The sequence below is a fragment of the Tigriopus californicus genome, chromosome 10 (assembly GCF_007210705.1).
Source record: "Tigriopus californicus strain San Diego chromosome 10, Tcal_SD_v2.1, whole genome shotgun sequence".
Classification (NCBI taxonomy): domain Eukaryota; kingdom Metazoa; phylum Arthropoda; class Copepoda; order Harpacticoida; family Harpacticidae; genus Tigriopus; species Tigriopus californicus.
Window position 1 is genome coordinate 3354485 of NC_081449.1, and position 22776 is coordinate 3377260.

Here is a 22776-nt window from a genome sequence, read left to right on the forward strand (position 1 = left end):
TACTTGCAGGAGTTTATTTCACACAAAGAAAGATGGTTGGGTATATGACAGTTCTAGACGCATTTGGGCAAGAGGGGTCCATCGCAAGAGGCAGCTATGATCAGGTACAAAATGAGGACAAACACCACGCCTAAGACAATTTTCATCTTCAAGCTTTCCCACCACATCTTCCGTTGAAGGGTGCGAGATCTCTGGCGGAAACTGATCGATTCTGAACGGAGATTCTCGGTTTTGTCGATCAAGACCTCCATCCGTTCTCCACGCTCAGCCACCAAGTCGATATTAGACACGAGGATGTCCTTGACGCTCTGAATCTCAGATTGAGCTCGACTCAATTTATCTTGAGAATCATCTTCGTTTCGGCTGGACATTTGGTCATTGAGAGCCTTCATTTCCCGGGACAAAATGGGCGAGAACTCCCCGTTCATGGCAAAGGGAATGGGATGCGAGGTGGTGGGCGTGGATCCATAGCTACGTTCGAACTTCTCCTGGATCACATTGAGGAACTGGAAAGCCTGTATGCGGTTACAATTCGGTTCCGAAATGCAGAAGTAGATGAAACGAAGCGTTTTGATGTAATGGTAGCAATAAGAGCCATCTTGGAAAGTCTGTTTCTGGGCAGACTGAGCCTGAATCTTGACCATGGCCTTGTCGGTGACCTCGGAGAAGTTGCCGAGACACACGGCATGACGAGCCAAGATGCATGAGCCTTGGGAAACGGCACAAAATAACACGGACATGTTGGAGTGTCGATTTCCAGGGGATCTAATTTGCGTTGCTGAGGGAGAGAGATACTAAGACAGAGACACTAGCTGACAAACAGGTGCTCGACCGACATGGTTATACTAAAAAGCGCACTTCCCCGAATTACATTTACAAAATTAGATTTTCTAACTTGATTTCCCCAGCTAGAGACTCGAAGAACTATAGAAACGTAAGTTAAAACAAAAAATGCGTTTGGCATGTGTTTTCAAGAAAATCATGATTTGGATCACTTATCGCAGTATTTCGATGTCTTGAAAATATCTCATTTTTTTGGAACTCCAGTTTTGTAGACAAAATATGAAGACCAAGATGAGGAATTTTTTAGATACGAGGTAGATGAGGTGCAACCCACAGAAAAAAAACTTTGGCGCAAAAGACAAGTCATGCAAGTAAAAATGACGACACTTTCAGCACTGATTCCATTTCACTCTTTTCCATTGCCTTTGTTATGTCCCAGTCCAGTCCAGGTTGACGGGAGTCAGCGGAAGGGATTAAAACAAGGGGCGCCAAAGTTAGAAAAACAAGTTTCGAACATTCTAAATAATATGTGGCATGGCCAGATTCAATCTAACGTGGTTGGCGTTCAAAATTACCAGAAAATGCTATTGCTATGCTGACACCATCGTAGAGGGTCCATGAAGTTGGCAGCCCTCAATGATTTGATTTGCCCGGGAATTTTTCGGATGTTAAATTAGGTCAAGTTGTGGGAATGCCAGATGTTTTAACGTTTCTGATCCCTTTGCAAGTTGTAACCGTTCCTCAACCCTTTTGATCAAAGGAGCAACTCATTCAACCAATCAAATGGGAATTCGTGCATCTGGGCAAATGAGGGTTGCGTTTCTTTAATCAAAACCAATGGATGGAATTTGTTTCTTTATCCAAATAAATCAGCCAAATGACAGTCTTTTTCCCCCCACCATTCCCAACCAAACCTTGAAATCCCGGACAGTTTTCCTTTGCAAACGTATCATAGCTTTCCTATGACCTTAAATACGTGGGATGTTGCTCTGCACCCCCTCAAAATGTTAACATTAACAAGAATGCCACAACTGTGGTACAACATGAAAGGCGCTGTACTACGCGAATTAGGAAACCTTTGCAGTTTGCTCTCTTTCTCAAGTACGGTTAGTGCTAAAAAAATGAAAGGGTAGTTAAGTTGTAACATGGTTTGATCTTGAACTTTTATTATGCATCATTTGCATTACGTTACAAAAATTCAAGCATTTGACGTACTTTCTAGACATGCCTCGATCACTACTTTCACAGTAAGTGATTATTGAAGCAAGCAGGCCATTTTTGTGTAAAAAGTAAAGCAAACACACTTTATCTTTTATACATTCATAAAGGGTTATATTGTTGTATGGATCATTTGCAAATGTTTCTATCATGAGGAATATATGAAGTTTGTGAATGTACTTACCAAACTCTACAAATATCAAGTTTGAGTGGATAATGAAAGTAAACTCTCAAGCTTTTTTAAGGGCATGCCTAAATAAATAAACGATATATTAATGCTAGATTTAACTTCAACGGGTGTTAGAGAAGGAACTTTTCTTAAGCTATTGGAAATTTGGCCACTTGCAAAAGCAGGCCATGAATTATACATTTTTAATCAAAAACGGCACCTCCTTCATTCAAGATTAGTAAAAAAGTGACCATTATTTTGGGTTATTGGACTTATGAAGCTTTCACATCTTTCTGATGTGTTAAATCATAATTAAGTTTGCTACTTTGTCATAGCAGTGCTCATTTTGACTTTCAGTGCCACATCATTTGGCCAAATCAACAATTAGCAATAAACTAGTTAGTTTTGAACAAAGGTGGTATTAAATTATTATTTTTTTGCCCATCCAGTATCAAATTCACGTTTAAAGATGTTGGTTGACCTTTTGGTTACACATATACAAAATTAGTTCCGTCTATGGAGGTGGATGTCAGTGCCTATCTAGTCTTTTAATTTCATTTTGATAATAGAGAGTTCAAATTGCACTTGAGTCTGTAAGAACATAGCACTCAAAAGATAGATTATAGAAACATTGAAAAGCAAAGGTTTTTGGTGTCGTTTTTTAGCTGTGCATATGAAAATATATTGGTATAAATTTGCAAGTACTCATTCAAAGGTGTGGCACCCTCTTAGTGCTGCACTGTCATGAGAACGAGACAAGATTACGTTGTTTCATGTTACATAAGCTTGGGCTTTTCTTTGCAATAACTCACAACTATTGCTCTATGATTTATATCAAAACACATTCTTTTTGCATGTGAAAGGGCAGCACACTCCCTCCCTTTATGCAACCCAGGGTGCAACTAACGTAACAGGTTGCGAAAAGTCAGCTGATGCGGAAAGTAGTCTGGCAAAACACTTCTTAAGATTTTCTCTGATGCATTCTGATGATGCAAAAATAATTCCAGCTGAGGTTACTCATGTAATGATTGAAAAAAATAGGCCATTCGCTAGTCTATTTGGTAACTTGTGAGAAATTCCGATACTTTTTTTGTTTGCAAATATTAGTTCCAATCTCAAACAAGGGCATTATTGGCAAGTCATCAGGGCCAAGGAATTAGTCGTTCCTCAATAAAGGGAACGAATTACAGTTGCAATTACTTTGATCAAACCAGTAATTCGTTACACAATCAATACTAGGAAGAAAACGTAATAGTGTTATTTTTTACTTTTCCTAAGATTTAAATGACCAATATTTTATGGTATTATTTATTTATATTTTCCCCATCAAGATCATACTTCTCTACATAATTTTTTTCTTCAAGCAGTCCTAAAGTGTAACATTCGAATACTTGGTGTCGACATTTTTGAATAATGAGCATTGGAATTAAATCTTGGCATAATTGTTCAAAATATATTTCATAAAAGTATCATAATGCTTTGAGGAGTCAAGATTGGGACCCTGGATGGGATACTGATTGTTAAAGATTTTCAAGCATGTCGCAAAAGTCATGATGGAAAAACAGTATTCGATATTGTCAAGCCCGTAAAGTTTCTCTTTTAGAGGCCTACGCCTTAAATCATGGAAATGTGGAGGCTTTGGAAATTGGATGCATCATACATACATACCTGACAAACAGCATGGCTCCCGAGCTTATTACAGCACTCTGACGCAATTAGTAGAGCATTTTGACGACATAATTGAGAGACTTCCCCATTATGATTGTGTAGACCCTATATACCCAGACTTTGCTAAAGCTAGAGGCCTAGTCTCTCTAGCTAAAGCGTTTGACAAAGTAGACCATGCTTAACTGCTCAATTATTTAACTGACATAGGTATTAGTGGGAATGTTCGAGTGTGGCTCAAAGAATTTGTGACAGGTCGCACCCAAAACGTCAAAGTTTAAGAAGTACTGGGATACACGCAAAATGTAGCTTCTGGTGTGCCCCAGGGATCAATCCTTGGGCCTTTATTATTTATCATTTTTATTTCACCCATACAAAGATTACCCCTTCAATCATCAATCTCGTCATATGCAGATGAGACAAAGTTAGTTTTTGTTAGAAATTCATATTGCAATCAAGACTTACAAAATGATTTAAATCGGGTCTATGAATGGTTACACGGACAAAATATGCACCTGAACGGCGGGAAATTTAGGGCCATGTCTTTCGATCCCAAAAACATAGGCACGCCATCATATTTAGATGACCCGATAGAGGTAGTCGACTCTTTTAAAGATCTAGGGATAATCATTGAAAACCAAAGAAAATTTGACGAACAGACCCATACGAAAGTGTGTAAGGCATTTCAAACATGCGGATGGATATAACATAACTTTCAAATCGAGGGATACATTTACGATGAAGACTCTTTACAAATGTTTAGTTCAGCCGCACCAGGAGTATGCTTCCCCCATGTGGGCCCCAATGATTGCAGCAGGGCTAAATAAGATAGAAAAAGTGCAATGAAGCTTTACAAGAAACATGGTGCAGGTGTAGGCGACCTAAGTTATTGGGAAAGACTCCAGTCCCTTGAATTATATAGCATTCAACAAAGATACGAGCAATACCTTATTCTTTACATATTCAAGTGTCTCCATGGTCTTTGCCCCAATCCAGGCGTTGAACACTCCCAGAGTGACAGAAGAGGCATTACTTGTGCCATTTGACATATGGCGACTCCGTTTGATAATAAATTTTTGAAGAGCCTAAAGGCTTCTTTCGTTTTGAATAGAGCCCCTACAGTGTACAACCTTTTGCTCATACCTCTCCGACAATTCTACGTTATAATTGAACCCTTGCCGAGTTTTAAGCGAGACTTTGGCCGTTTCCGCAAATGATACCTGACCTGCCCTACGTTCAGGGGTGCCTCAAAGCGGCAGGTACTAATTCGTTGGTGGATCATTTTTTTTTATAAAATGTAACTTGACTTGCTGGGAAATCATTCCCAAGCATCAGCAAAAAAGAATTGGAGGGCTCAAAAGTGTAAACCTTGACATTCACAACAATTACTTCTGAATTCTGGTTGAGGGAAACGATCATGGATACTTTTGAAGATGTATCGGAAAGATATCTTTTGCACCTCCTTTTAATACTGCATCCTGCATTGTCCCAATCTTCTTGGTTTGTTAAGAGAAGTGTAAAGCTTTGAGATGTCATACTAGGGCGCCTCTGGTTCTACCATGAAGTAAGTGTCACCACACATCTTACTCATGAAAATGTGTTGCTACCAAACTTTTTTTTAGTATTTTTTGCAAATTTTTGTCACTTGCCATGTACTGTCAACTTTTTGCAAATGCATGTTGGACTTAAATTGTATAAAATAATTGTCGAACGATGTATTATGGTCGCTAACAATTTTGTCAATGAAGATTTGGAAGCACTGGAAGAGCTATAATCTTGGTAGTTCTTGCCGCGATTGTGGCGCAGCCTGGCTAGCTCACGCAGCTGAAATCCGATCCCGTACTTTACACGTCTCTATAGTAGTTGTTCTCTAATGCTCACATTATTCCTACTTGCTTTTTTGGCAAAAGCTCAAGCTTTTCCTGTTCCTTTTTTATGTGTTTTTTTGCTTTTAAACTAGCATATATCTTTGCGTTTGAGAATTTTTTTCCTGTAAAAATGAATTATTTGGTGGTCTCCAAAACCAATTTGGGTGAACATTTGGCCCTCAAAACGATTCTTTTTTTTCAAACCTATTTATTGCCAACATCCCAAGTTGAGCAAGTAGTCACCCTAAGCTTCAGTCTTCAACTAGCTCAACAGTGTGCCTCGCATCAATTTGACCATTCCCCAACACCTTCGTATCAATCTTGGATAGCCTGGCCGTCAGCCTGGCCTTTGTCTTCGACCTATAACGCCCTTCTCGTGCCCGCACTCACCACCACCATGGCGGGTCGTGGCCGTGGTGCGGCCATGTTGGCCAAAATTCGCAGTTTAAAACAAGCCCAAACCGAAGAAGAGCCGCCTCAATCGGAAAGTCCAGTCTCCACGACCTCAAACCCACTGCCAGAGGTCACTCAATCGCGTCCGGCATCGGGCTTGTCCAGTTCGACTCCCACCACTGCCACCACTCATTCGGCTCCTTCCACGCCCACCGTGGGTGCGCCTGAGTCCGGATATGTGTCGGATAAGGCCCCTGGCTCCGACGGGTCGGCCTCGTTAAGTGTGGGCCGAGGGCGATCTGCCCTGTTGGCCAAATTAGCTGCCCAAAAGTCGTCTCGCAGTCCGACCATTCCAGAGTAAGAAGCCCTTGATTTATATAAACTTGAGGAATATTCAATTGGGAAAAGAAATGATGTCGTCACCACATTTTCTTGGAGGGTTACTGGCTATGGCTACAATTCTAGACGAGATACAAAAACCAAAATTCAAATTTGGTATCACACAAATTTGATAGCAACTGAAATAAGTCCATGAACAAGCTTTTATGGAAGTATTTTTATACCGATGGAAAAGAGTATATATTGATGATTTTTCAAATACCTAAGCTTGGCAGAACCATTTCTTTCAAGGATAAGTGTTGGCACACAGAACAGTTGTTGCCTAAACACCCTAACATTAGGATTAAGATTATGGTCGTATCTTCTTTATGTGTTCTGATATTTAGTTATTGTAAAGTTAGGTGGCGTTCATTTGAGACAAGAAGATCCTATTGAAAATTGACAAAATGCAACTGATGTGTCGCAAGAGGGAGGTAATTACATGGATAAAACTCCCACTCTCAGGTGTTTTTCCTCATTCCCACAAAGCAACCAACCTTCAGAATAGAAAGATTCACTTCTTGGGACGCAGATATTAAACGTAACAATTTGTTGGGCATTTTGTAAAGTTAATGTTGCTCTCTGCCCAATTTAACAGTTCAATTCTAAACTCTGATAATGATTTTGTGTCAATTAATCTTACTATTTCCTTTTTTTCCAACCTGATTAGCAGATTAGATCTCTCAACCAAATAAAATTCAGCTTCTTGCTTTTGCATGCCTAACCTAATCCCCAAGCTGGATGACTAATTAAAAAAGAATGTTAACTATCGGGTACGCATTTGTAATTTTCCGTCACTCCAAAAAAAAATGCACCAAAAATCCTCAGTAAGGGGGGTAGGAAAAGTTCTAAAGAAATCGTCGCTGAAGCATCCCAATTAATTATGATTTACCTTCAATTACATTCCATACAAATCTCATGTCCCCTACAGAGTTCCAGATGTAGTTTCTCCTACGGTGGAACTACACAAAGTCGCCCAGAAACCCATTGAGTCAATGTCCAAGCAACTTGAAGCCATGGAAGTGACTCAAAAGCCAGTTATCCGTCGAGGCACTCAAGGCAAGTCCGTTCCATGTGGAGCAAATTACGTGAGCCTACGTTTTCCACCTGGAAAGGGAGTGTTTGAGTACCACGTGGCCTTCACTCCCCAATTGGATTCTATGTATGAGAGAAGGAGAGCATTGGACGCTCTGGGACGCATCAAAACCTTTGATGGAGTCAAATTGTTTCTGCCTACGGAATTGCCGGATGAGGTAAGGAGCTTTTAATCTTATTGCTCGCCTTGAGTTGTCACTGTTTCGTCTCAGTTGAAAATAAATGAAGCCATTGTTTTCTTCGAAGTCTAAAATTGAATATTCTCTTCAGGTCACTGTTCTGAAGGTCACGACCCAATCTGGCTTAGAGGTGAAGGTGACGGTCAGCTTCAAGGCCAAGATGAATTTGGGCCACAAGGATTGCATTTTCCTATATAACGTTCTAATGCGAAGGGTCATGGAACAGTTGAAGATGTGTCAAATCAATCGGAACTTTTACATTCCCTCCTTGGCCAAGCCATTTACGCAATATGAGTAAGTTCAGGATCGCCATGTATAAAAGTTTATTGAGGTTTGACATTTTTACCCAATAGCTTGGAAGTTTGGCCTGGCTTCGAGACCGCAATTGACGAATATGAAGGAGGCCTAAAACTGCAAATCGACATCAGTCATCGAGTTCTTAGAATGGAAACGGCCTACAAAGTTATCAAGGGAATAGCACAGAAAGGTGGCAACGTCAAGAATGACGTGGAAAAAGCTCTTCTGGGAACCACAGTCCTCACGAGGTAATGAGCCCATCTGTTCTTGACAGCGATATTGTTAGTTAATCATGAGTCGATTTTATTTACCACTGACCATGCTCTAGGTACAACAATAAAACTTATCGGATTGACGACATCGATTGGAACACAAATGCTCAATCCACGTTCACCAATTCCAAAGGAGAAGAGGTGTCGTTCCTCGATTATTACAAGCTTCAGTATGGAATCGAAATCAAGGACAAAGAGCAGCCTCTCCTCGTGAACATTCCCAAAGTCAAGGCCCATGGAGAGGCGAAGGTAAAGGACAAGAAAATTTATGTGATATGTCTACGTGACATTTCTTATTGCGTGAGATTGGAGTGTTTTTGTCGATTGTGTCTTAGGTCACCAAGATGATCAGTCTTATCCCAGAACTGTGTAACCTGACTGGTTTGACTGAAGGAATGCGAAGCAACTTCAACTTGATGCGAGAAATGGCCACGCACACTCGGGTGGATCCAAGTGTGAGACAAAAGACATTGTCTGACTTTGTCCAAAAAATCCGGACGACCCCAGAAGCCCAAGCTATTCTGGATAACTGGGGATTAGAAATATCTCCTCATACGACAAAGGTTGAAGGTAAATTTGCAACTTTATAACTCCCTAATCGTTTCCTCCCTCACGCTTTTCCCGACGTAAATAAGAGTTTTAATCATACATCAAGTGCCGGTCAAAACTTGATTCAAAGGGTTGCTTCGTTAAATCGACTAGGTCAAATGATTTTTTTAAACCGTTCCTCTTCTTTTTACTACCATCTATTATTACAATTACCCAAATACCAAGATAAATGATAAGACGAAAGAAAAGTGAAATGCTACTGTAACAGCAAATTACACTCAAATTAGACTAAACTAAGGGCTTTGGGTCACGAAGCGCAATTTCAATTTTCCTTACACAAGCCAACTTAGTTTTTGCTCGTGGAAACGTTATTCTGAAGTATCAAGCATGCTCCGCTTTCATCCCCGTCTTTGTTGTTCGTGGCTCCATTTTTGTTTCGTTGCGGAGTAAATACGATAGCTTGCCTCAATTAATGACCGAGATGCTCACGGTTCATTTGATACTGAAGTAACCACTGTTAAGTTTCAATTTGGTCACGTGGTATCAAAATATGAAGAGACAGAGACCATAACTGATTAAGTTCATCCTCCAAGGACGACTTTTGGACCCTGAGCGACTCCATTTCGGGCGAACTAAGGAAATGGTTGGCCCAACTGCGGATTGGACCCGGTCCGCCACGTCCACGCCCGTTTTAACCGCAGTCAATGTGGATCAGTGGGATCTGGTGTTCCCCAAGACGGCCGCAGCTTTGGTCAAGAAATTTGCCGAAACCATGCAGATTCAAGGCAAACGGATGGGCATTTCCGTGGCCATGCCCAGACCTCAGCCTCTGGTGAATGATCGAACGGAAACCTACTTAACCGCCATTCGGAATGCCATCGATATTGGGACCAATCTTGTGGTTTGTATCTTCCCTCAACAAAGGGCTGACCGTTATGCGGCCGTGAAGAAACTGTGCTACATCGAGAGACCCGTGGCCAGTCAAGTGGTGCTTCAAAAAACCATCTCCAACGAGAAGCGATTGGCCTCCGTGGTGCAAAAAGTGGCTCTTCAGATTAATTGCAAACTGGGAGGAGAGCTGTGGGCCTGTGACACACCCTTCAAGAACGCAATGGTCGTGGGGATTGATGTGTATCACGACCCGGGACAAAGAAACCAATCCATCGCCGGTGTTGTCACATCTATCAATCAGCGATTCTCTCGCTGGCACTCGACCACGAGTTTTCAGGTACCCCCTCCCGACCACAGCTATTTCAGATAAGTATACCAGTAGCAATGATCTCTCTCATTTCATCCATAGCGTCCCCATCAAGAGCTTGTGGATGCCCTCAAGATCTCGTTCCTCTCGGGGTTGAAAGCCTATCACCAAGAGAACAATCAATGGCCCAACCAAGTGATCGTGTTCCGAGATGGTGTGGGTGACGGGCAAATGGAATTCACTCAGAAGCACGAGGTCCGACAATTGAAGGAATGTTTCGCCCAATGTGAGCGAGGGTACAATCCGGACTTTGTGTTCGTCGTGGTCCAAAAGCGAATCAACACTCGGATCTTTGGCGTGGCCCGAACAGGGAAATTCGAGAACCCTGCCCCTGGCACGGTGGTGGATCACACCATTACCCGACGAAATTTCTACGACTTTTTCTTGGTGTCTCAGAAGGTCGGTCAGGGCACCGTTTCGCCCACCCATTACGTTGTGATCGAGGAAGAAAAAAACGACACCATGCCTCCAGACGTCGTTCAGAAACTGGCGTACAAGCTCACGCACATGTACTACAATTGGCCGGGCACCGTGCGAGTTCCCGCCGCTTGTCAGGTGAGATCAGAATGACTAATAAGCCGCCTCGGGGAGGATTCGAGGATGATTTACCGTTTATTTATCATTATCATTGCAGTACGCTCACAAATTAGCTGCGATGGCTGGAGAGCACTTGAAGAAAGAACCCAATCCCGCTTTGGCGGATAAGCTCTTCTACCTCTAAGGAGATCGCGCTCGCCCTTCAAGAGGCCAGAGTCACAACCGTGTCGTCATCCTCGGAATGCTATTCAGAATTTCCTTAGGACTTGCCTTCTACGAAGCCGGTTGATCACGACTGTCGTCATTCTCCCAAGTTCTCGTTTTTGCGTTATCTTAAGTTTTGAGAAACGATCCTAAATACATTAATAAAGAATAATGAAGCGACCCACACACCACTGCAATGTGTTTAGCGAGCTGTTCTCCTTCTTTTGTAGAAAGGGAGTTTCTTCCTAGTTGTTCCCTAGGCAAGAAGTGTTCCTCTCTCTTCTCCTCTTCTTTTTTCGAGTTCTGGAGAGGCCCACTCAGTTCCAGGCCCAGTGCAGCAACCAGGGTCGCCCGATTGCGTATGGAACCCTCTCAATTGCTTAGCAACCACACCCTTCATTTAACGACCACTTGAGTTTCAATCAAATCGAATACGCTTTAATGGCTCGCCACTTCTTCTGTAAAGAGCTTTCGAAAGTATTTTCCGTCCCCCAGTGAAGATTCCTGGTCACCCTGGTCGACCTCGGGGGTCCCAGTGTGGTCCACGGAACACATTTCCCTTCTCAGTTGAGGATCTCGGGCCTAGGAGTGAACAAAACTGGAAAAGATAGACTCAATCTAGGAGAGCAAGGAAGAAATAGAGAGGAGCAATACACACACAATCGGAAAGAACTCTTGAGGATGGGAGGCCGCCGAGTAATTGTTGAATACGTCTTGCCAGAGGTCGAGGGGATAACTTTTCGGCTCAAGATCGAGAGTGGTGGAGAGCATGAGCAAGTTTGATGGTCAAACACCCTAACTTAAGGTAAGAAAGATCTTGTTCCTTTTTCCTTCGAATATGCACGACTATCCACTAGCTTCTCGATGTAGTGAGTCTGCCGGGTTAAATGAAGTAGTTCCTCTAATTGGGATCAAGTTTCATCACGAGTTGAATGTAAAGACGGGTTTCACATTCCACTCAATTGAGGATGCACTTCCACGGCCCAAAGGAGAGAATAAATCGTATGTCATCGCATGGATCATTGGGCACCAATGTGGCTGAAGGGAGAAAATGGAATTCGGGTAATTTTGTACCAAGTTCCAACCAAGAAACAATAACTTTGCCCATGGATGCGGTGTGTCTAGAGTTGTGTTTAGTTGCGATTCGTGCCACGAAGACCTTGCTTATGGCGTGTGTGTCTTGGATCAGTAGAGTAATCGTAATCACTATGGCATGTTCTCTAAATGGCGAGCTTTTTCTTGCTGCAATATTGCATGATCAAGATATTAGGGAGTACAAATCTTGCTTGTCATTCCATTTGTTTCCTTTCGAATTTTGGAGATCTTAGTTCCATTCCTTTCAAAAAAAAAACATTAACAAATTACCACGTACGAGGATTACTCTCAATTGTTTTCGTCCAAAGGTGCCTGAGAGCATCTGGATTTGTAACCATGTGATGCGTTCGTCAAGTCGAGATGAAAACTCGTCAACCATTCTCCCGGCTAGATGGCGTCATTACCCGGTAAAGCCTATGACTTCTTCGTTTCATAAAGCATCTTTAAGACTTCCATCTGCCTACAAGTCAGCATTAATGAATGCTTTTCTGATTACTTCAATGGAATTGGCAATCAAGTCGTCTTATGTGATATTTTAGAACTTATTTACAACCGGGGTATTACGTCAATCTTGAAAAACAATGAATATTGTCCATTGCATCCGGCGGCATCGAATCTCTAACTTCTTAAGTAGCAATACCTGGCCAAAAACTTATGTTTAATTGTGGGGGATTAACGAATGATACGCATCACCCCCTAAGCCAGGATTTAGGAATCGACCACTTTCCCGTTTTCGACCGACATCTGGCGACGAACATCGGAGCCATATTCTGAGCAAATCAATGAATGAATGGCTTCTGGGCTTCCAAGTCAATTTTTTTTCCTCCGTGTCCCGAAAGGCGAGGATCCAAAGTGATCCATCTTTGCTTCTTATCCATGTCTTGCTCGTGCTCCACTCGTTTCTTGTTTGTGCGTATGGGATGGGAACAAACAAATAAAGGCAGAACGAACATGGACATGCAGTCAGTTTGTCGAGCAAGGGTACATACAATTTTCCCACGGAAACTCGACCCCCGATGCCCACAATATCGAAAGCCGCAGGAGAGCTTTTTTTCAAAACCGAATTAATCTCCAAATTCAAAACTCCAAGTCGATATTGACTGCCTCGAGGGGATAAGGATTTATTACTCGATAATCCCTCGATCGATCCGTTGAACTGTAATGGACGGTGACGAGCGAAATCTTCATATCTCTGTCGATCGTCTAAGAATTCTCATTCCTCTTGAAGCGGATCCTCAGCGTGCATGCAGAGAGTGTTCAGGATTTCATCGTGGATCAACGTGACGGGGTTTTGTCCACTTTCGTGAGTGCCATCATTGTTGGACCGGTTGGACCGTCCAAGGAGATCCGCGTTCCTGGTCCAATGTCCCTTGTCACTCTCGTATTTTGAGAGCAGATTTCAAACTGTCAAGTTCGGTCAAAGTGAAGGGAGAAAATGTTTAAACACACAAGGGAAGAAATGAAATGACTGGCTAAAACGACAAGGAAGACAAACGCCTTGGCCGCAGTATCAGTCTATTATAACGCCAGTTCCTGACCTGCAAAGAGACGACCGAATGTGAACGAAATTAATGTCCCGCTTCCCTCAGAGGTCCAGTGGAGATCGGGGTCTTTATCTCTAAGTGGATTTCACCATTATTCCCCACGGAATGTGAGGAAGACACAACGAACAATACCGAGGTCGAGTGGCCGCCCACCCTAAAGTGAGTGTCTGAGCTCCGTAATAACAACTTGTGGGCGAGGTGCTCATATCGACAAAAGCTCACTCACCTCTCAAGTTCGTATAGCTTGAATAAAACCATCTTGGAATTGGATACTTTTGAATTTCGATCCATTGAATTATTCATGTCTAAGCTAATTAGGCCATAACTATTGCAGGTCAGGTAGGGCAGCGAGCTCGAGGCTTTCAGCTCCAGCAAAAATGACCCAAGGGAAAGACCCCGGATTAACCCTCTTGTTCATTTAGCAACGGGAAAAAGATCCTGAAAGTCAACTAGGATTAGTTCCCGATCTTTACGTGGAATGAGTTTCGCAGTGAAATGGATTGAGTTCAAGAAAAACTGCTTGACAGTTTCCTGGCACAAACACTCGCCGATGGCAGCAAGTCTTGAAAGCAGAGTGAGTGAGTCAAGGATTACAGTACGTACATGAGTGAGTGCACTATAGGTATACAGTTCTATACAACTGTACGGAGATCCGATGCGTCTTGAAGGGTGCTGAGTGTGTTCTTGGAATGTAATGAGGATTGCTCTCAAGCTCGCTGATTTCTCGAAATGCCCACAAACGTTATTTGCGACTTCTCGGATTCAGCTAAAGATAAAGCGAGTAATCACAATCCCAGCACGCAACAACTTCCAGACTAAACAAAAGAGACCGAATTCCCGATTGTTCAACCTGGAGCTCGATAGTTTTAAAATCTTTTCCATCCACGGTCCATTCGATCGGGTTCATGGGGATAGGTAAAAAAAAGCTTTTGGTTTTCGGGTATGTATCGCATGTGAATGCGTATTTTGGGCCAATTGAAACTAGAGAGGCATCCAGTGCCTTAGATTCCATCGCAACAGTCGACAAAGATGGTTCTTCATGGTAGTTGCATTATCATGATCAATACACGTCAAGCTAATGGCTTTCGTTTTCTTTTTCATGCCATGTTTCAGGGAAAGTTTGGCGCCCGATGGAACAAGACTTCATCTGTGGATCATCATCACCGCCACCCTCAAACTAGGACCACATCCCCTTTCTCATCTCAATCCCACAATACCGTAGAAGTGCGGCCACAGACCCACAACTGAAGAAACCCACAGTCGACGGCCTTGACGTGATCGTGAAACTAAACGGCCATCATTAACGAGAACCGCCGGTACAACGAGCAATTGAGTGCTACTTGCTAATGGGTGTGAAACATACGAAATCCAAGGATCTCCTGGATGGCTCCGAGTGGTTAAGATCGGTTGTGCAACATTACCAGAAACGCAGACATGGTGTGGCGGGATTCGAGTCGTTTGCCATCGAGCCCGTGGTGACACGGCCTCAACTCCAGAGCCCGTGTGTCAAACGGAGGACGGCCGCCAAGAATGACATTGTGGAGTCCAGTGAAAACGGCCATAAACATGGATCTGGTCAGAGGTCGAGACCTGGCGATCCAGACGACGATCACGACGACAAGAATGAAGAGAACGGCAAGCATGAAGAAGATGGGGTTGGCGGATCGGCGGTCTCGAATTCCTACCATGCCAAGGCAAGTATAGAATTGGGAGGTTGTTCAATGGCGTGATGAAGCCATTTGGTGATCTTGTTTGTACGAGTACTTGGTCGCGGTTCGAGGAATCGAGTCTTCTCTGGGTTACACGTTTGCACTTGATGGTCTTGCTTCTATTTATAGAGTGTGGCAAATTTTGAAGTACTTTGGGCTCCATTGAATCAATAGCACTATTTGTCGGTCATTGTCAAATCCACTCAAGCATAATGAAGTTGGAGACGAGTGCGAGGGAAATTGCAAATAAAACCAATGGAAATATGGGTGAAATGCCCCTCCTTGTCTGTACGCTGAAAGTGTGCACTTAAGTCACTTCCGTTGTGTGAGCTTTGCTAGATTATGATGATATTTATGCCTCAATCTCAAAACTCTCTGGATGCCTCAATTAAAAGACTTCTGATTGCGACAAGGTCAAAGAAGGAGACAAGTAGACTCTTCTGGGGTATCAATCATTTAACTCTTCTGGGTGGAAAGAAAATGAAGAACCTTTCATTCCTGTGTTCTGAATGTTCTTCTTGCACTACAAGGTTTGTTATATCATATTGAATCTGAAGTTTTCATTACGAAGGACTGGTGAATGATCTTGTGACTTATCATAATTGATCCAGTTTTAGCCTAAAGATGATTGGTGACCCCCTAAAATTATGTCCTCTCAAAGGAACCTCCTAGAACTGCCCGATTTCCATCCGCAACCAGGTCTGTCCATAAGGGATTCGCCGTTCCTGCATTTAGTTCTCCACTTTTGATTGGCTCAAGGTTGAACACCGACAGCTTTGCCCACCTCTCAGCTTTTTTGACGGTCTTCAGTATGCCCATGGTCTTTGCTCTGACTTCAAAACTGCACTCACTCACTTGGCACTTCCATATTAAAAACTTTCCTCTTGCTTTACCTCCATGGTCGATATCGAAGGTTACCAATTTGCTTTGGGCCGAAGTTGGATCATTTATGACTGACGCTAAGTTTTTTCAATACTCTCTTAAAATGTAAAAATTGGTTCCATATCTCGAAGCATATTTTCAGAGGGTACCAAAATTGGCCCTTGATTTCTTTCCATCCTGTAATTCTTTAAGTGAAGGAAGCCATGATAAATACGCGTAGTAATGTGTGATATTGTTGCTGCCATACTTTTAGGTGTAGTACAGTGTAGTATAGCACAAATAAAAAAGAAATGTCTGGATGTGGTTGTTAATCAAAAAAGACTTTGAAGGCCGCTCTCTGCCTCGGTTAATCTGAATGTCTTTTAAGACTATTTCCAATGATTCGTTGAACATTTAGATTTCTACATAGTCAGTCGAGTGAATACTAACACACTCCCACGTGTTATTAATTGTCATTCTTGAATAGAAACACGTATTTGCAACTTTCACTGTCACCGTTTATAGCAACATTGCCTCGAAAGCAGGTGGAACAAATACTTTCTTGGTTCTAGATTCTAGAAGAATGTCTTTTGTGCATGATCCTCTTTCTGGGGAGTCTGTTTGCTTTGTAGCAAAATTACCCCCTTTGATCCCACCTCAATCAAAATCGAATGTGTCCTTGGATCCGAACTTTGTACTTTGCAGAGACGTGCTTGCAGTCGGTTCCAATTGGAACGTTGAGGCTGTAAGTAAAGAAGGAGCCAAGCTAGGCATTGGCGCAATACTCTAATGAGATTGGCCTTGAAGGGGTTTCGTTGTATCTTGGTTACCAAATGGAATCATTCTTTCAGTCAAGCTTTCAGCAGGATATGCCCAATGTTTGATGTATCCATCTTTTATCCACTTTCTACTTGAGGGAGGGGGGGGGAGGGAAAGAGCACTCCATATAAATGAAGGAATGATAAGTGGAGCGCGCCCCTTCGAAATCCATCTTGGTGAGCAGAGAAACCTAATCGCCATAAAAAAATAGATAGCCCTGAAACACGTCAGGAGATTGCAACACTCCAAGCAATTATTCTTTTGAGTGGAATATGGTATATCAGAGAGTGAAAGTTCATGCTAAATGAAAGAAAGTAATGATTTCTCGAGCGACATTGAAATATCTCTTTTGTTTTCGTTCGATCTAATGATTTGTTTCTACATGTTCTCACTCCTCAGGATGTGTCTTCTGTCTCATCGGGGGTCCGTCACATGAGGGTTTCTATATCTTTTCGAAACGGCAAAAATCAGTCCCAGAAGGTTAATTGGATTGTCAAATCAGCCCAAGGGAGTATCGAGGCCGTGGATGCACTCTTGCATGAAATTAAAGTATACACAACCTTGCTGGGTGACGTTCACAAATTCTTGAACTCCCACAAGAACGTTCGAGCGAGATACCTTCTGAACATTCCGGACTATGTGTTCCAAGAGCGGCGTTACGAAGGGGGACGGGTGACCCGATGTCATTTGGTCCTCGAGGACATATCCCAAACCAAACGATGCTCCCCGATCGAGAACCTTCAATGGCAGCAGGGACTGACCATGGGACAATTCAAGGTATTTCTCGGGACTCTGGCCCAATTCCACGCCGTGGGTGTGGCTTGGAACTTGGCCACTAAGGACGACTCCACCTTGGATAACTATCCTTTCCTGCATTACGATCACATCAACTCCATCTCCCCTGCGGAACGAGAACGACTTTTTCGCATGTACGAGCGACTCCTGAAGTGGAAGGAGTCTCAAAACACGCACAAGTCTCAAAAGTATTCCTTCAAAAGACGGCTGAAGTTGTTCCACGAGCTCCGCCATTCATCCAATGATCTCTTGGCCATCAACTTACAAAAAGACATGTGTGACCCTCTAGGAGGTTTGTGCCTTGGGAACGTCTTACCCTACGAAGTCATGTTCCAATATCATAAGCCGGTCTCATCCATTTTCGAGTTTTCCAAACCCACTGATCTCCTCGCCAATGCTGCCAGTGGTGGTGCTCACAGCACGGGACCCACGGCGCCCGTGAGTGCCACGGTCTCATACGACGAGAACGGGCCCATTTGTGCGGCTGTCAACACGTGCCATCGAGTTTATTTTGGAAATCTGGCCCGAGAACTGGCGAACCTGGTGTTCACAGCGGCGAATCCCAATGTGAGACGGGATTATCTCATTTTTATGCTCCAGAGCTATGCGTTCGTTTTGACCAGTACGTTGGATCTATTGGATGTGGCCTGGTCCAAGCACTTCAAGATGTCATTCCCTCAATTTGTCAGAAGATTTTATGATTTTGTGCCCCAGGTAAGGACATGTTCCAAATCGTTAACGAACAGAAACTCTTTCCATTTTGAATGAGCCCCCCCATTAATCAATTAGTGGTGCTTTTGTAAGGTCTTAGAAGACGTGTTCCACGCTTATAAAAGAAAAGTTTCAAAATGAAAGACGCCGCTCTGTTATATTCATGAACATGCGTTTATCTACTCCCGTTGGTGAATTTTGTTCAAACAATTCCAAACGTGTACAGGTATCGTTTCAAATAAATTTAGACTGGACGCTTTTGAAACTGGGTTCCAACCGTAATATTTTAATCGCAATGTGAAACGAAATTTCAGTGCTCATGCTAACTTCCTTCACAATCTTAACATCTAGTGGTTGGGAAACAAGCCGCAACCTCCATCACTACAAAGCTCTAAATCGAAAAGCACGTTGGTCCGAATCCCTAACTCTGACATGTCCTAGATTTGAACGGATCCATTCAAATTGGCTTATCTTCATTCCAGGCTCTCCTGCAATCCATCCTCATTCACATGCAACTCACGAACTCTGCCGAACTGGATCACTTAATCTTTGGAAAGGGGAAAAGTCCGCGGAATTCCGCCGGAAATTCCGGAAGTGGAAACTTGCCAACATCAGCTGACACTAATAAGAGCGGGAGCGGGAAACTTGAAAATTCGGCCAAACTGGAGGAATGTGTTCCCTTGACAACGGAGAGGATCGAGTTTCTGATTAGACTCACGGATTTGGTGCATAAACCCATTTAGAGGGTATTAGCCTTGGTCCACCAGCAAGAAGGAATTCGTTGCTTAAAAATGGGAGGAGAGAGAGAAAAGTTCGCCCTTCCCCATTAACCCTTCGCCTGGATTTGATTGTCAGTCAGAATGGTGCTTCAAAATTGATTATTGTGCACTATTCCTTCTTTTGGACAGGTTTTAAGGGAGAGCTCCAGAAGAACCCAAACTGGAGAAGATGTGCTTATTTCGTCGATGACACAAAGATAAATCTCCTTATTTGTACTATTGTATCTGCCCCTTTGTTGTTACAGCTGTTCCTTTGCCAGGCCAAATTTGCGCGACGATCTCAAAATAGACGGAATAAAGCGACTCCCTGATCGAACTGACACGATGAATGGCGCGACCTTTGGTCCATTATGCCGTCCTTTAAATTGGATGAAGCCCCAGCAATGCACATTTTTTTTTGGCACGGGCCACACACATTCTCTTGGCGCAATAAAAGCCCTAACGAAGGCTTTAGAATTAAGGTCATGCCTCGTTTATCGCTCGTTTCCGCCAAGCACAATTAAACGCAATTGCTACGGACGGGAATAGAATATGTATTACACAGGCTGAATGGATGTCAGGCATGGTAAAGCAAAGGATTATCACAGCCGGAGCATTTGGGACACGGTTTTCTACATCAAGAAAAGGAATGTTCCTTTTCAAACTTTGCCAATTAATGGATTGGAAGTGGGAGATCGACTCCTCGGGCATAACGACGACAAATGAGAGCTGATGCCACGTTTCTTCACAAACTTGACGTAGACCAGGTACAAGATCGTGGCAGACATGAGGTAGATCACCAAGCACAGGCTGATATCAATGGAGCTGAAGAACCTCATTTCCCCGTTGTTGCTCACTTGGCTAAAGTTGGCCTTGTCCACGGATTCGTCTTTGCCTCGATTGTACCCTTGGCCGAATATGGCTAACTCGTGATGTTGCGCATTCAGAACGTATTTCTTATCCAAACTGTCGAGGTTCTTTAAACTCTGCAGACTCAAACCACTGGGTCCGTACATATCCTTGAGGAAATTAACTACCTGAGGCAATTGAAATTCGGACCAGAGGTCATAACCCGCCACTTGGCTATCATAGCAATCGGAGCAATGTTCCTTGTTCGGAAATTTCTCTTTGGGAAAGGCACTATCATCGGTAATGTCACCACTGAGGCGCTGATTGACGCGGTTATGAGTCTTCCAAAGCCACAGTACGGCATCATTGGGGCCCTTGACGGCTTTTTCGAAGGCCAAGCCATTATCAGCCTCCTGTAAAAAGTGTCTGGCACACTCCTGACAGCCGAAGAAGTGCTCCACATATCCCGTCATGGCGTTGAGGACCACAGTGGGCTCGTCCACTTGACCTTTGGCCGAATCGGCAAGGGCTTGATTTACGGTCAGGGTGTGCCAGAGACTCCAAAGACCGCAAGGATAACCCCCGAATCTGGCTTCCGATCCTTTACATCCGATCCAAACCAGTGGGGCTAGATCATCGAAACTCGAGAATTGCACCTTGAGCTTCTCCACTTGAATACTCATATCACTTCCTTTAACAGCGTCGTCATGGCTCATGATCCAAGTTCGCATGGCTTGTAAAAACTTCATGGTTCTCTGACGTCCCGGAAAGAATCGAACTAGAACATCCACATAATCTTGAAGAGCATTGAGGGCCTCGCCCGTGATTGAAGCGTGTTGGGCCACTTCATGATTGAAGGAGTACAAGATGGCGTTCTCTAGATCCGACATAAAAACAGTGTAACGCCGTCGCCGGATTTCGGACTCAGTATGAACCACGGGCTTTTGGCGGCCCTTGTTCTTCCGCTCCGCTTGGGCTTCCTTGAATGCTCGTAACACGGCTTTCTTGGTCTCTTCTCTGGTGAGGAAGAACTTGCCCTCCAAATCATCGGGCACCAAGGTCTTCATTTGACTCAACACGATCTCTTTCAGAACTTTGACCATGCTCGCCAAATCCCGCGGGATGGGTGTGAGGTCGCTTACTACCAGATCTTCCTTGTGGACTGTCAAAATACGCGGATAATCCGTCTTGATATTTACTCCCAATTGTTCTAAAACGGACTTGGGGGACTCTTCATACGTCATACGCTTCACAATGATGGGCTGAGTCAGTTGGGATGAAATCTCTGAGAAATCCAACAACACGTTAGTAACGAGTGGATCATCTTTGGAACCGACCACGATCAAAGCCAACGGTGCTTCCACGCCAGATCGCCATAAATCCTTCAAGTCGCTCGAACTGAAACAGTAATAAAACCGTACATCCACCACTTTCCAAAGTCTCGTTCCCCAAACTTCAAAACTCACTTAAAAGGTCTAAAATCCGGCCATCGGGCGGTAGCCCGGTCATAGGTGGCATTGGCTTGGACTTTTTTGACGTATTCCATCACCGATGTCTTGAGACTTTCCACAGTCTTGTCGCCGGTCCGCTCTTGGCCTAACTCACTACTTGGAGCTTGAGGGGGAAAGAACTTCATCGAGGGATATCCCATAATATCATATTCACGACAAGTAGGCATGTTCTTGTCATCCGCGCAATCGATGGCTGCAATCCCAACCACATGTCGCCAACCTGTGCAAAGACACGTCAACACACATGTATTTATCCTTTCGGCTCCTGAACAAATACTGAATGCCTTAAACTATACGAATCGCTTTACCACCTCAATACATTGATTGAAGTTGAAGCATCTTTGAATGACTTGTTAGTGGGGCAATAATACATATCACATGCATAAGGTTAGGTTACCACGAAAGTATACCAAAGGACACACATGTGCAAAAACTAACCAAACACTTCGTCTGCAAAAGTTTTGTAGGTGGGCGCAAAGTGGATACAATGACCACACCAAGAAGAGTAGAACTCCACCATCCAGGCTCGATTGTCATGGACATTATGGATCACGGAGGCGAAATCCGAAAAGTTCAAGCGGGTAATCGCCACATCTTCCGGACCATAAAGAGCTTGGTGATCCGGGAATCCCAATCCAAAGCTCGCCACGGACCAGGGGAACAAGGTAAGGGCGAAAATCAAGGTTTCCAGTGGAAGAGACACCAAGGCAGGGAACCGCATTATGATTATGATTCTCTGAAGACAATGATTCAGTCTCCCTTCGTTACCATGGATTTAGTCAACAGATGCTAAAAGTTCATTGAGTCGTGGTAAAGGGGATAAACAATGCGTTTCCCTTTGGATCGCACACGTGTCAGGAAGCTTGAAGGAACATTATTGGAACTTTATAAGTCGGGGACTCGGGTGATGAATGTAGAGTTGGTAACGGTACTATTCCGAAATTTGGTCACTCCTCTGACTCAGACATCAGCCTTCAGCATAGGCTTGACAACTCTAGTCAAGAAGCAGGATCCCTACTCTTGGTCTGAGCTCGCACTGCCAAATCTTAAGGCTTGAGGGTCATTGAGTCGTGTATGGGATCCCAAAATCCATATTCTAAAAGCAAATTCATTGTTGTATAAACTTTAACCAATGAAGGCTAGATAGGAAAATTATTTTTCCGAATGAATCCTAATGATAATGTTTTAGGTCACCAGTATTGATGAAACTGGCTCTTTATGGGCCAAATTGGCAAGCTCACTTAGGATCGGCTTGACAC

At 43.4% G+C, this 22776-nt stretch overlaps 4 protein-coding genes across 4 annotated transcripts; 2 read left to right on the forward strand and 2 right to left on the reverse strand.

Annotated features, from left to right (window-relative positions):
• LOC131888422 (vesicle-associated membrane protein 7-like) lies at positions 1 to 819 on the reverse strand. The gene has a single exon (XM_059237272.1). It carries the CDS (start codon positions 738 to 740, stop codon positions 54 to 56), a length of 687 nt encoding a protein of 228 aa, XP_059093255.1. The 5' UTR covers positions 741 to 819; the 3' UTR covers positions 1 to 53.
• A 5116-nt stretch (positions 820 to 5935) lies between these two features.
• LOC131889654 (piwi-like protein Ago3) lies at positions 5936 to 11051 on the forward strand. Its single transcript, XM_059238802.1, has 9 exons — positions 5936 to 6453; positions 7406 to 7727; positions 7840 to 8042; positions 8102 to 8293; positions 8374 to 8566; positions 8653 to 8887; positions 9460 to 10094; positions 10167 to 10679; positions 10759 to 11051. Exons 1-9 carry the CDS (start codon positions 6101 to 6103, stop codon positions 10843 to 10845), a joined length of 2733 nt encoding a protein of 910 aa, XP_059094785.1. The 5' UTR covers positions 5936 to 6100; the 3' UTR covers positions 10846 to 11051.
• A 122-nt stretch (positions 11052 to 11173) lies between these two features.
• Positions 11174 to 19503, forward strand: LOC131889656 (uncharacterized). The gene is made up of 4 exons (XM_059238805.1): positions 11174 to 11670; positions 14618 to 15198; positions 17293 to 18402; positions 18882 to 19503. The coding sequence occupies exons 2-4, from the start codon at positions 14851 to 14853 to the stop codon at positions 19140 to 19142; spliced, it is 1719 nt and encodes a 572-aa protein (XP_059094788.1). The 5' UTR covers positions 11174 to 11670; positions 14618 to 14850; the 3' UTR covers positions 19143 to 19503.
• Positions 19504 to 19691: 188 nt separating this feature from the next.
• LOC131889655 (sulfhydryl oxidase 2-like) lies at positions 19692 to 22476 on the reverse strand. Its single transcript, XM_059238804.1, has 3 exons — positions 21956 to 22476; positions 21473 to 21737; positions 19692 to 21404 (listed from the first exon to the last, which is right to left on the reverse strand). The coding sequence occupies exons 1-3, from the start codon at positions 22236 to 22238 to the stop codon at positions 19817 to 19819; spliced, it is 2136 nt and encodes a 711-aa protein (XP_059094787.1). The 5' UTR covers positions 22239 to 22476; the 3' UTR covers positions 19692 to 19816.
• Between the last annotated feature and the right edge of the window lie 300 nt (positions 22477 to 22776).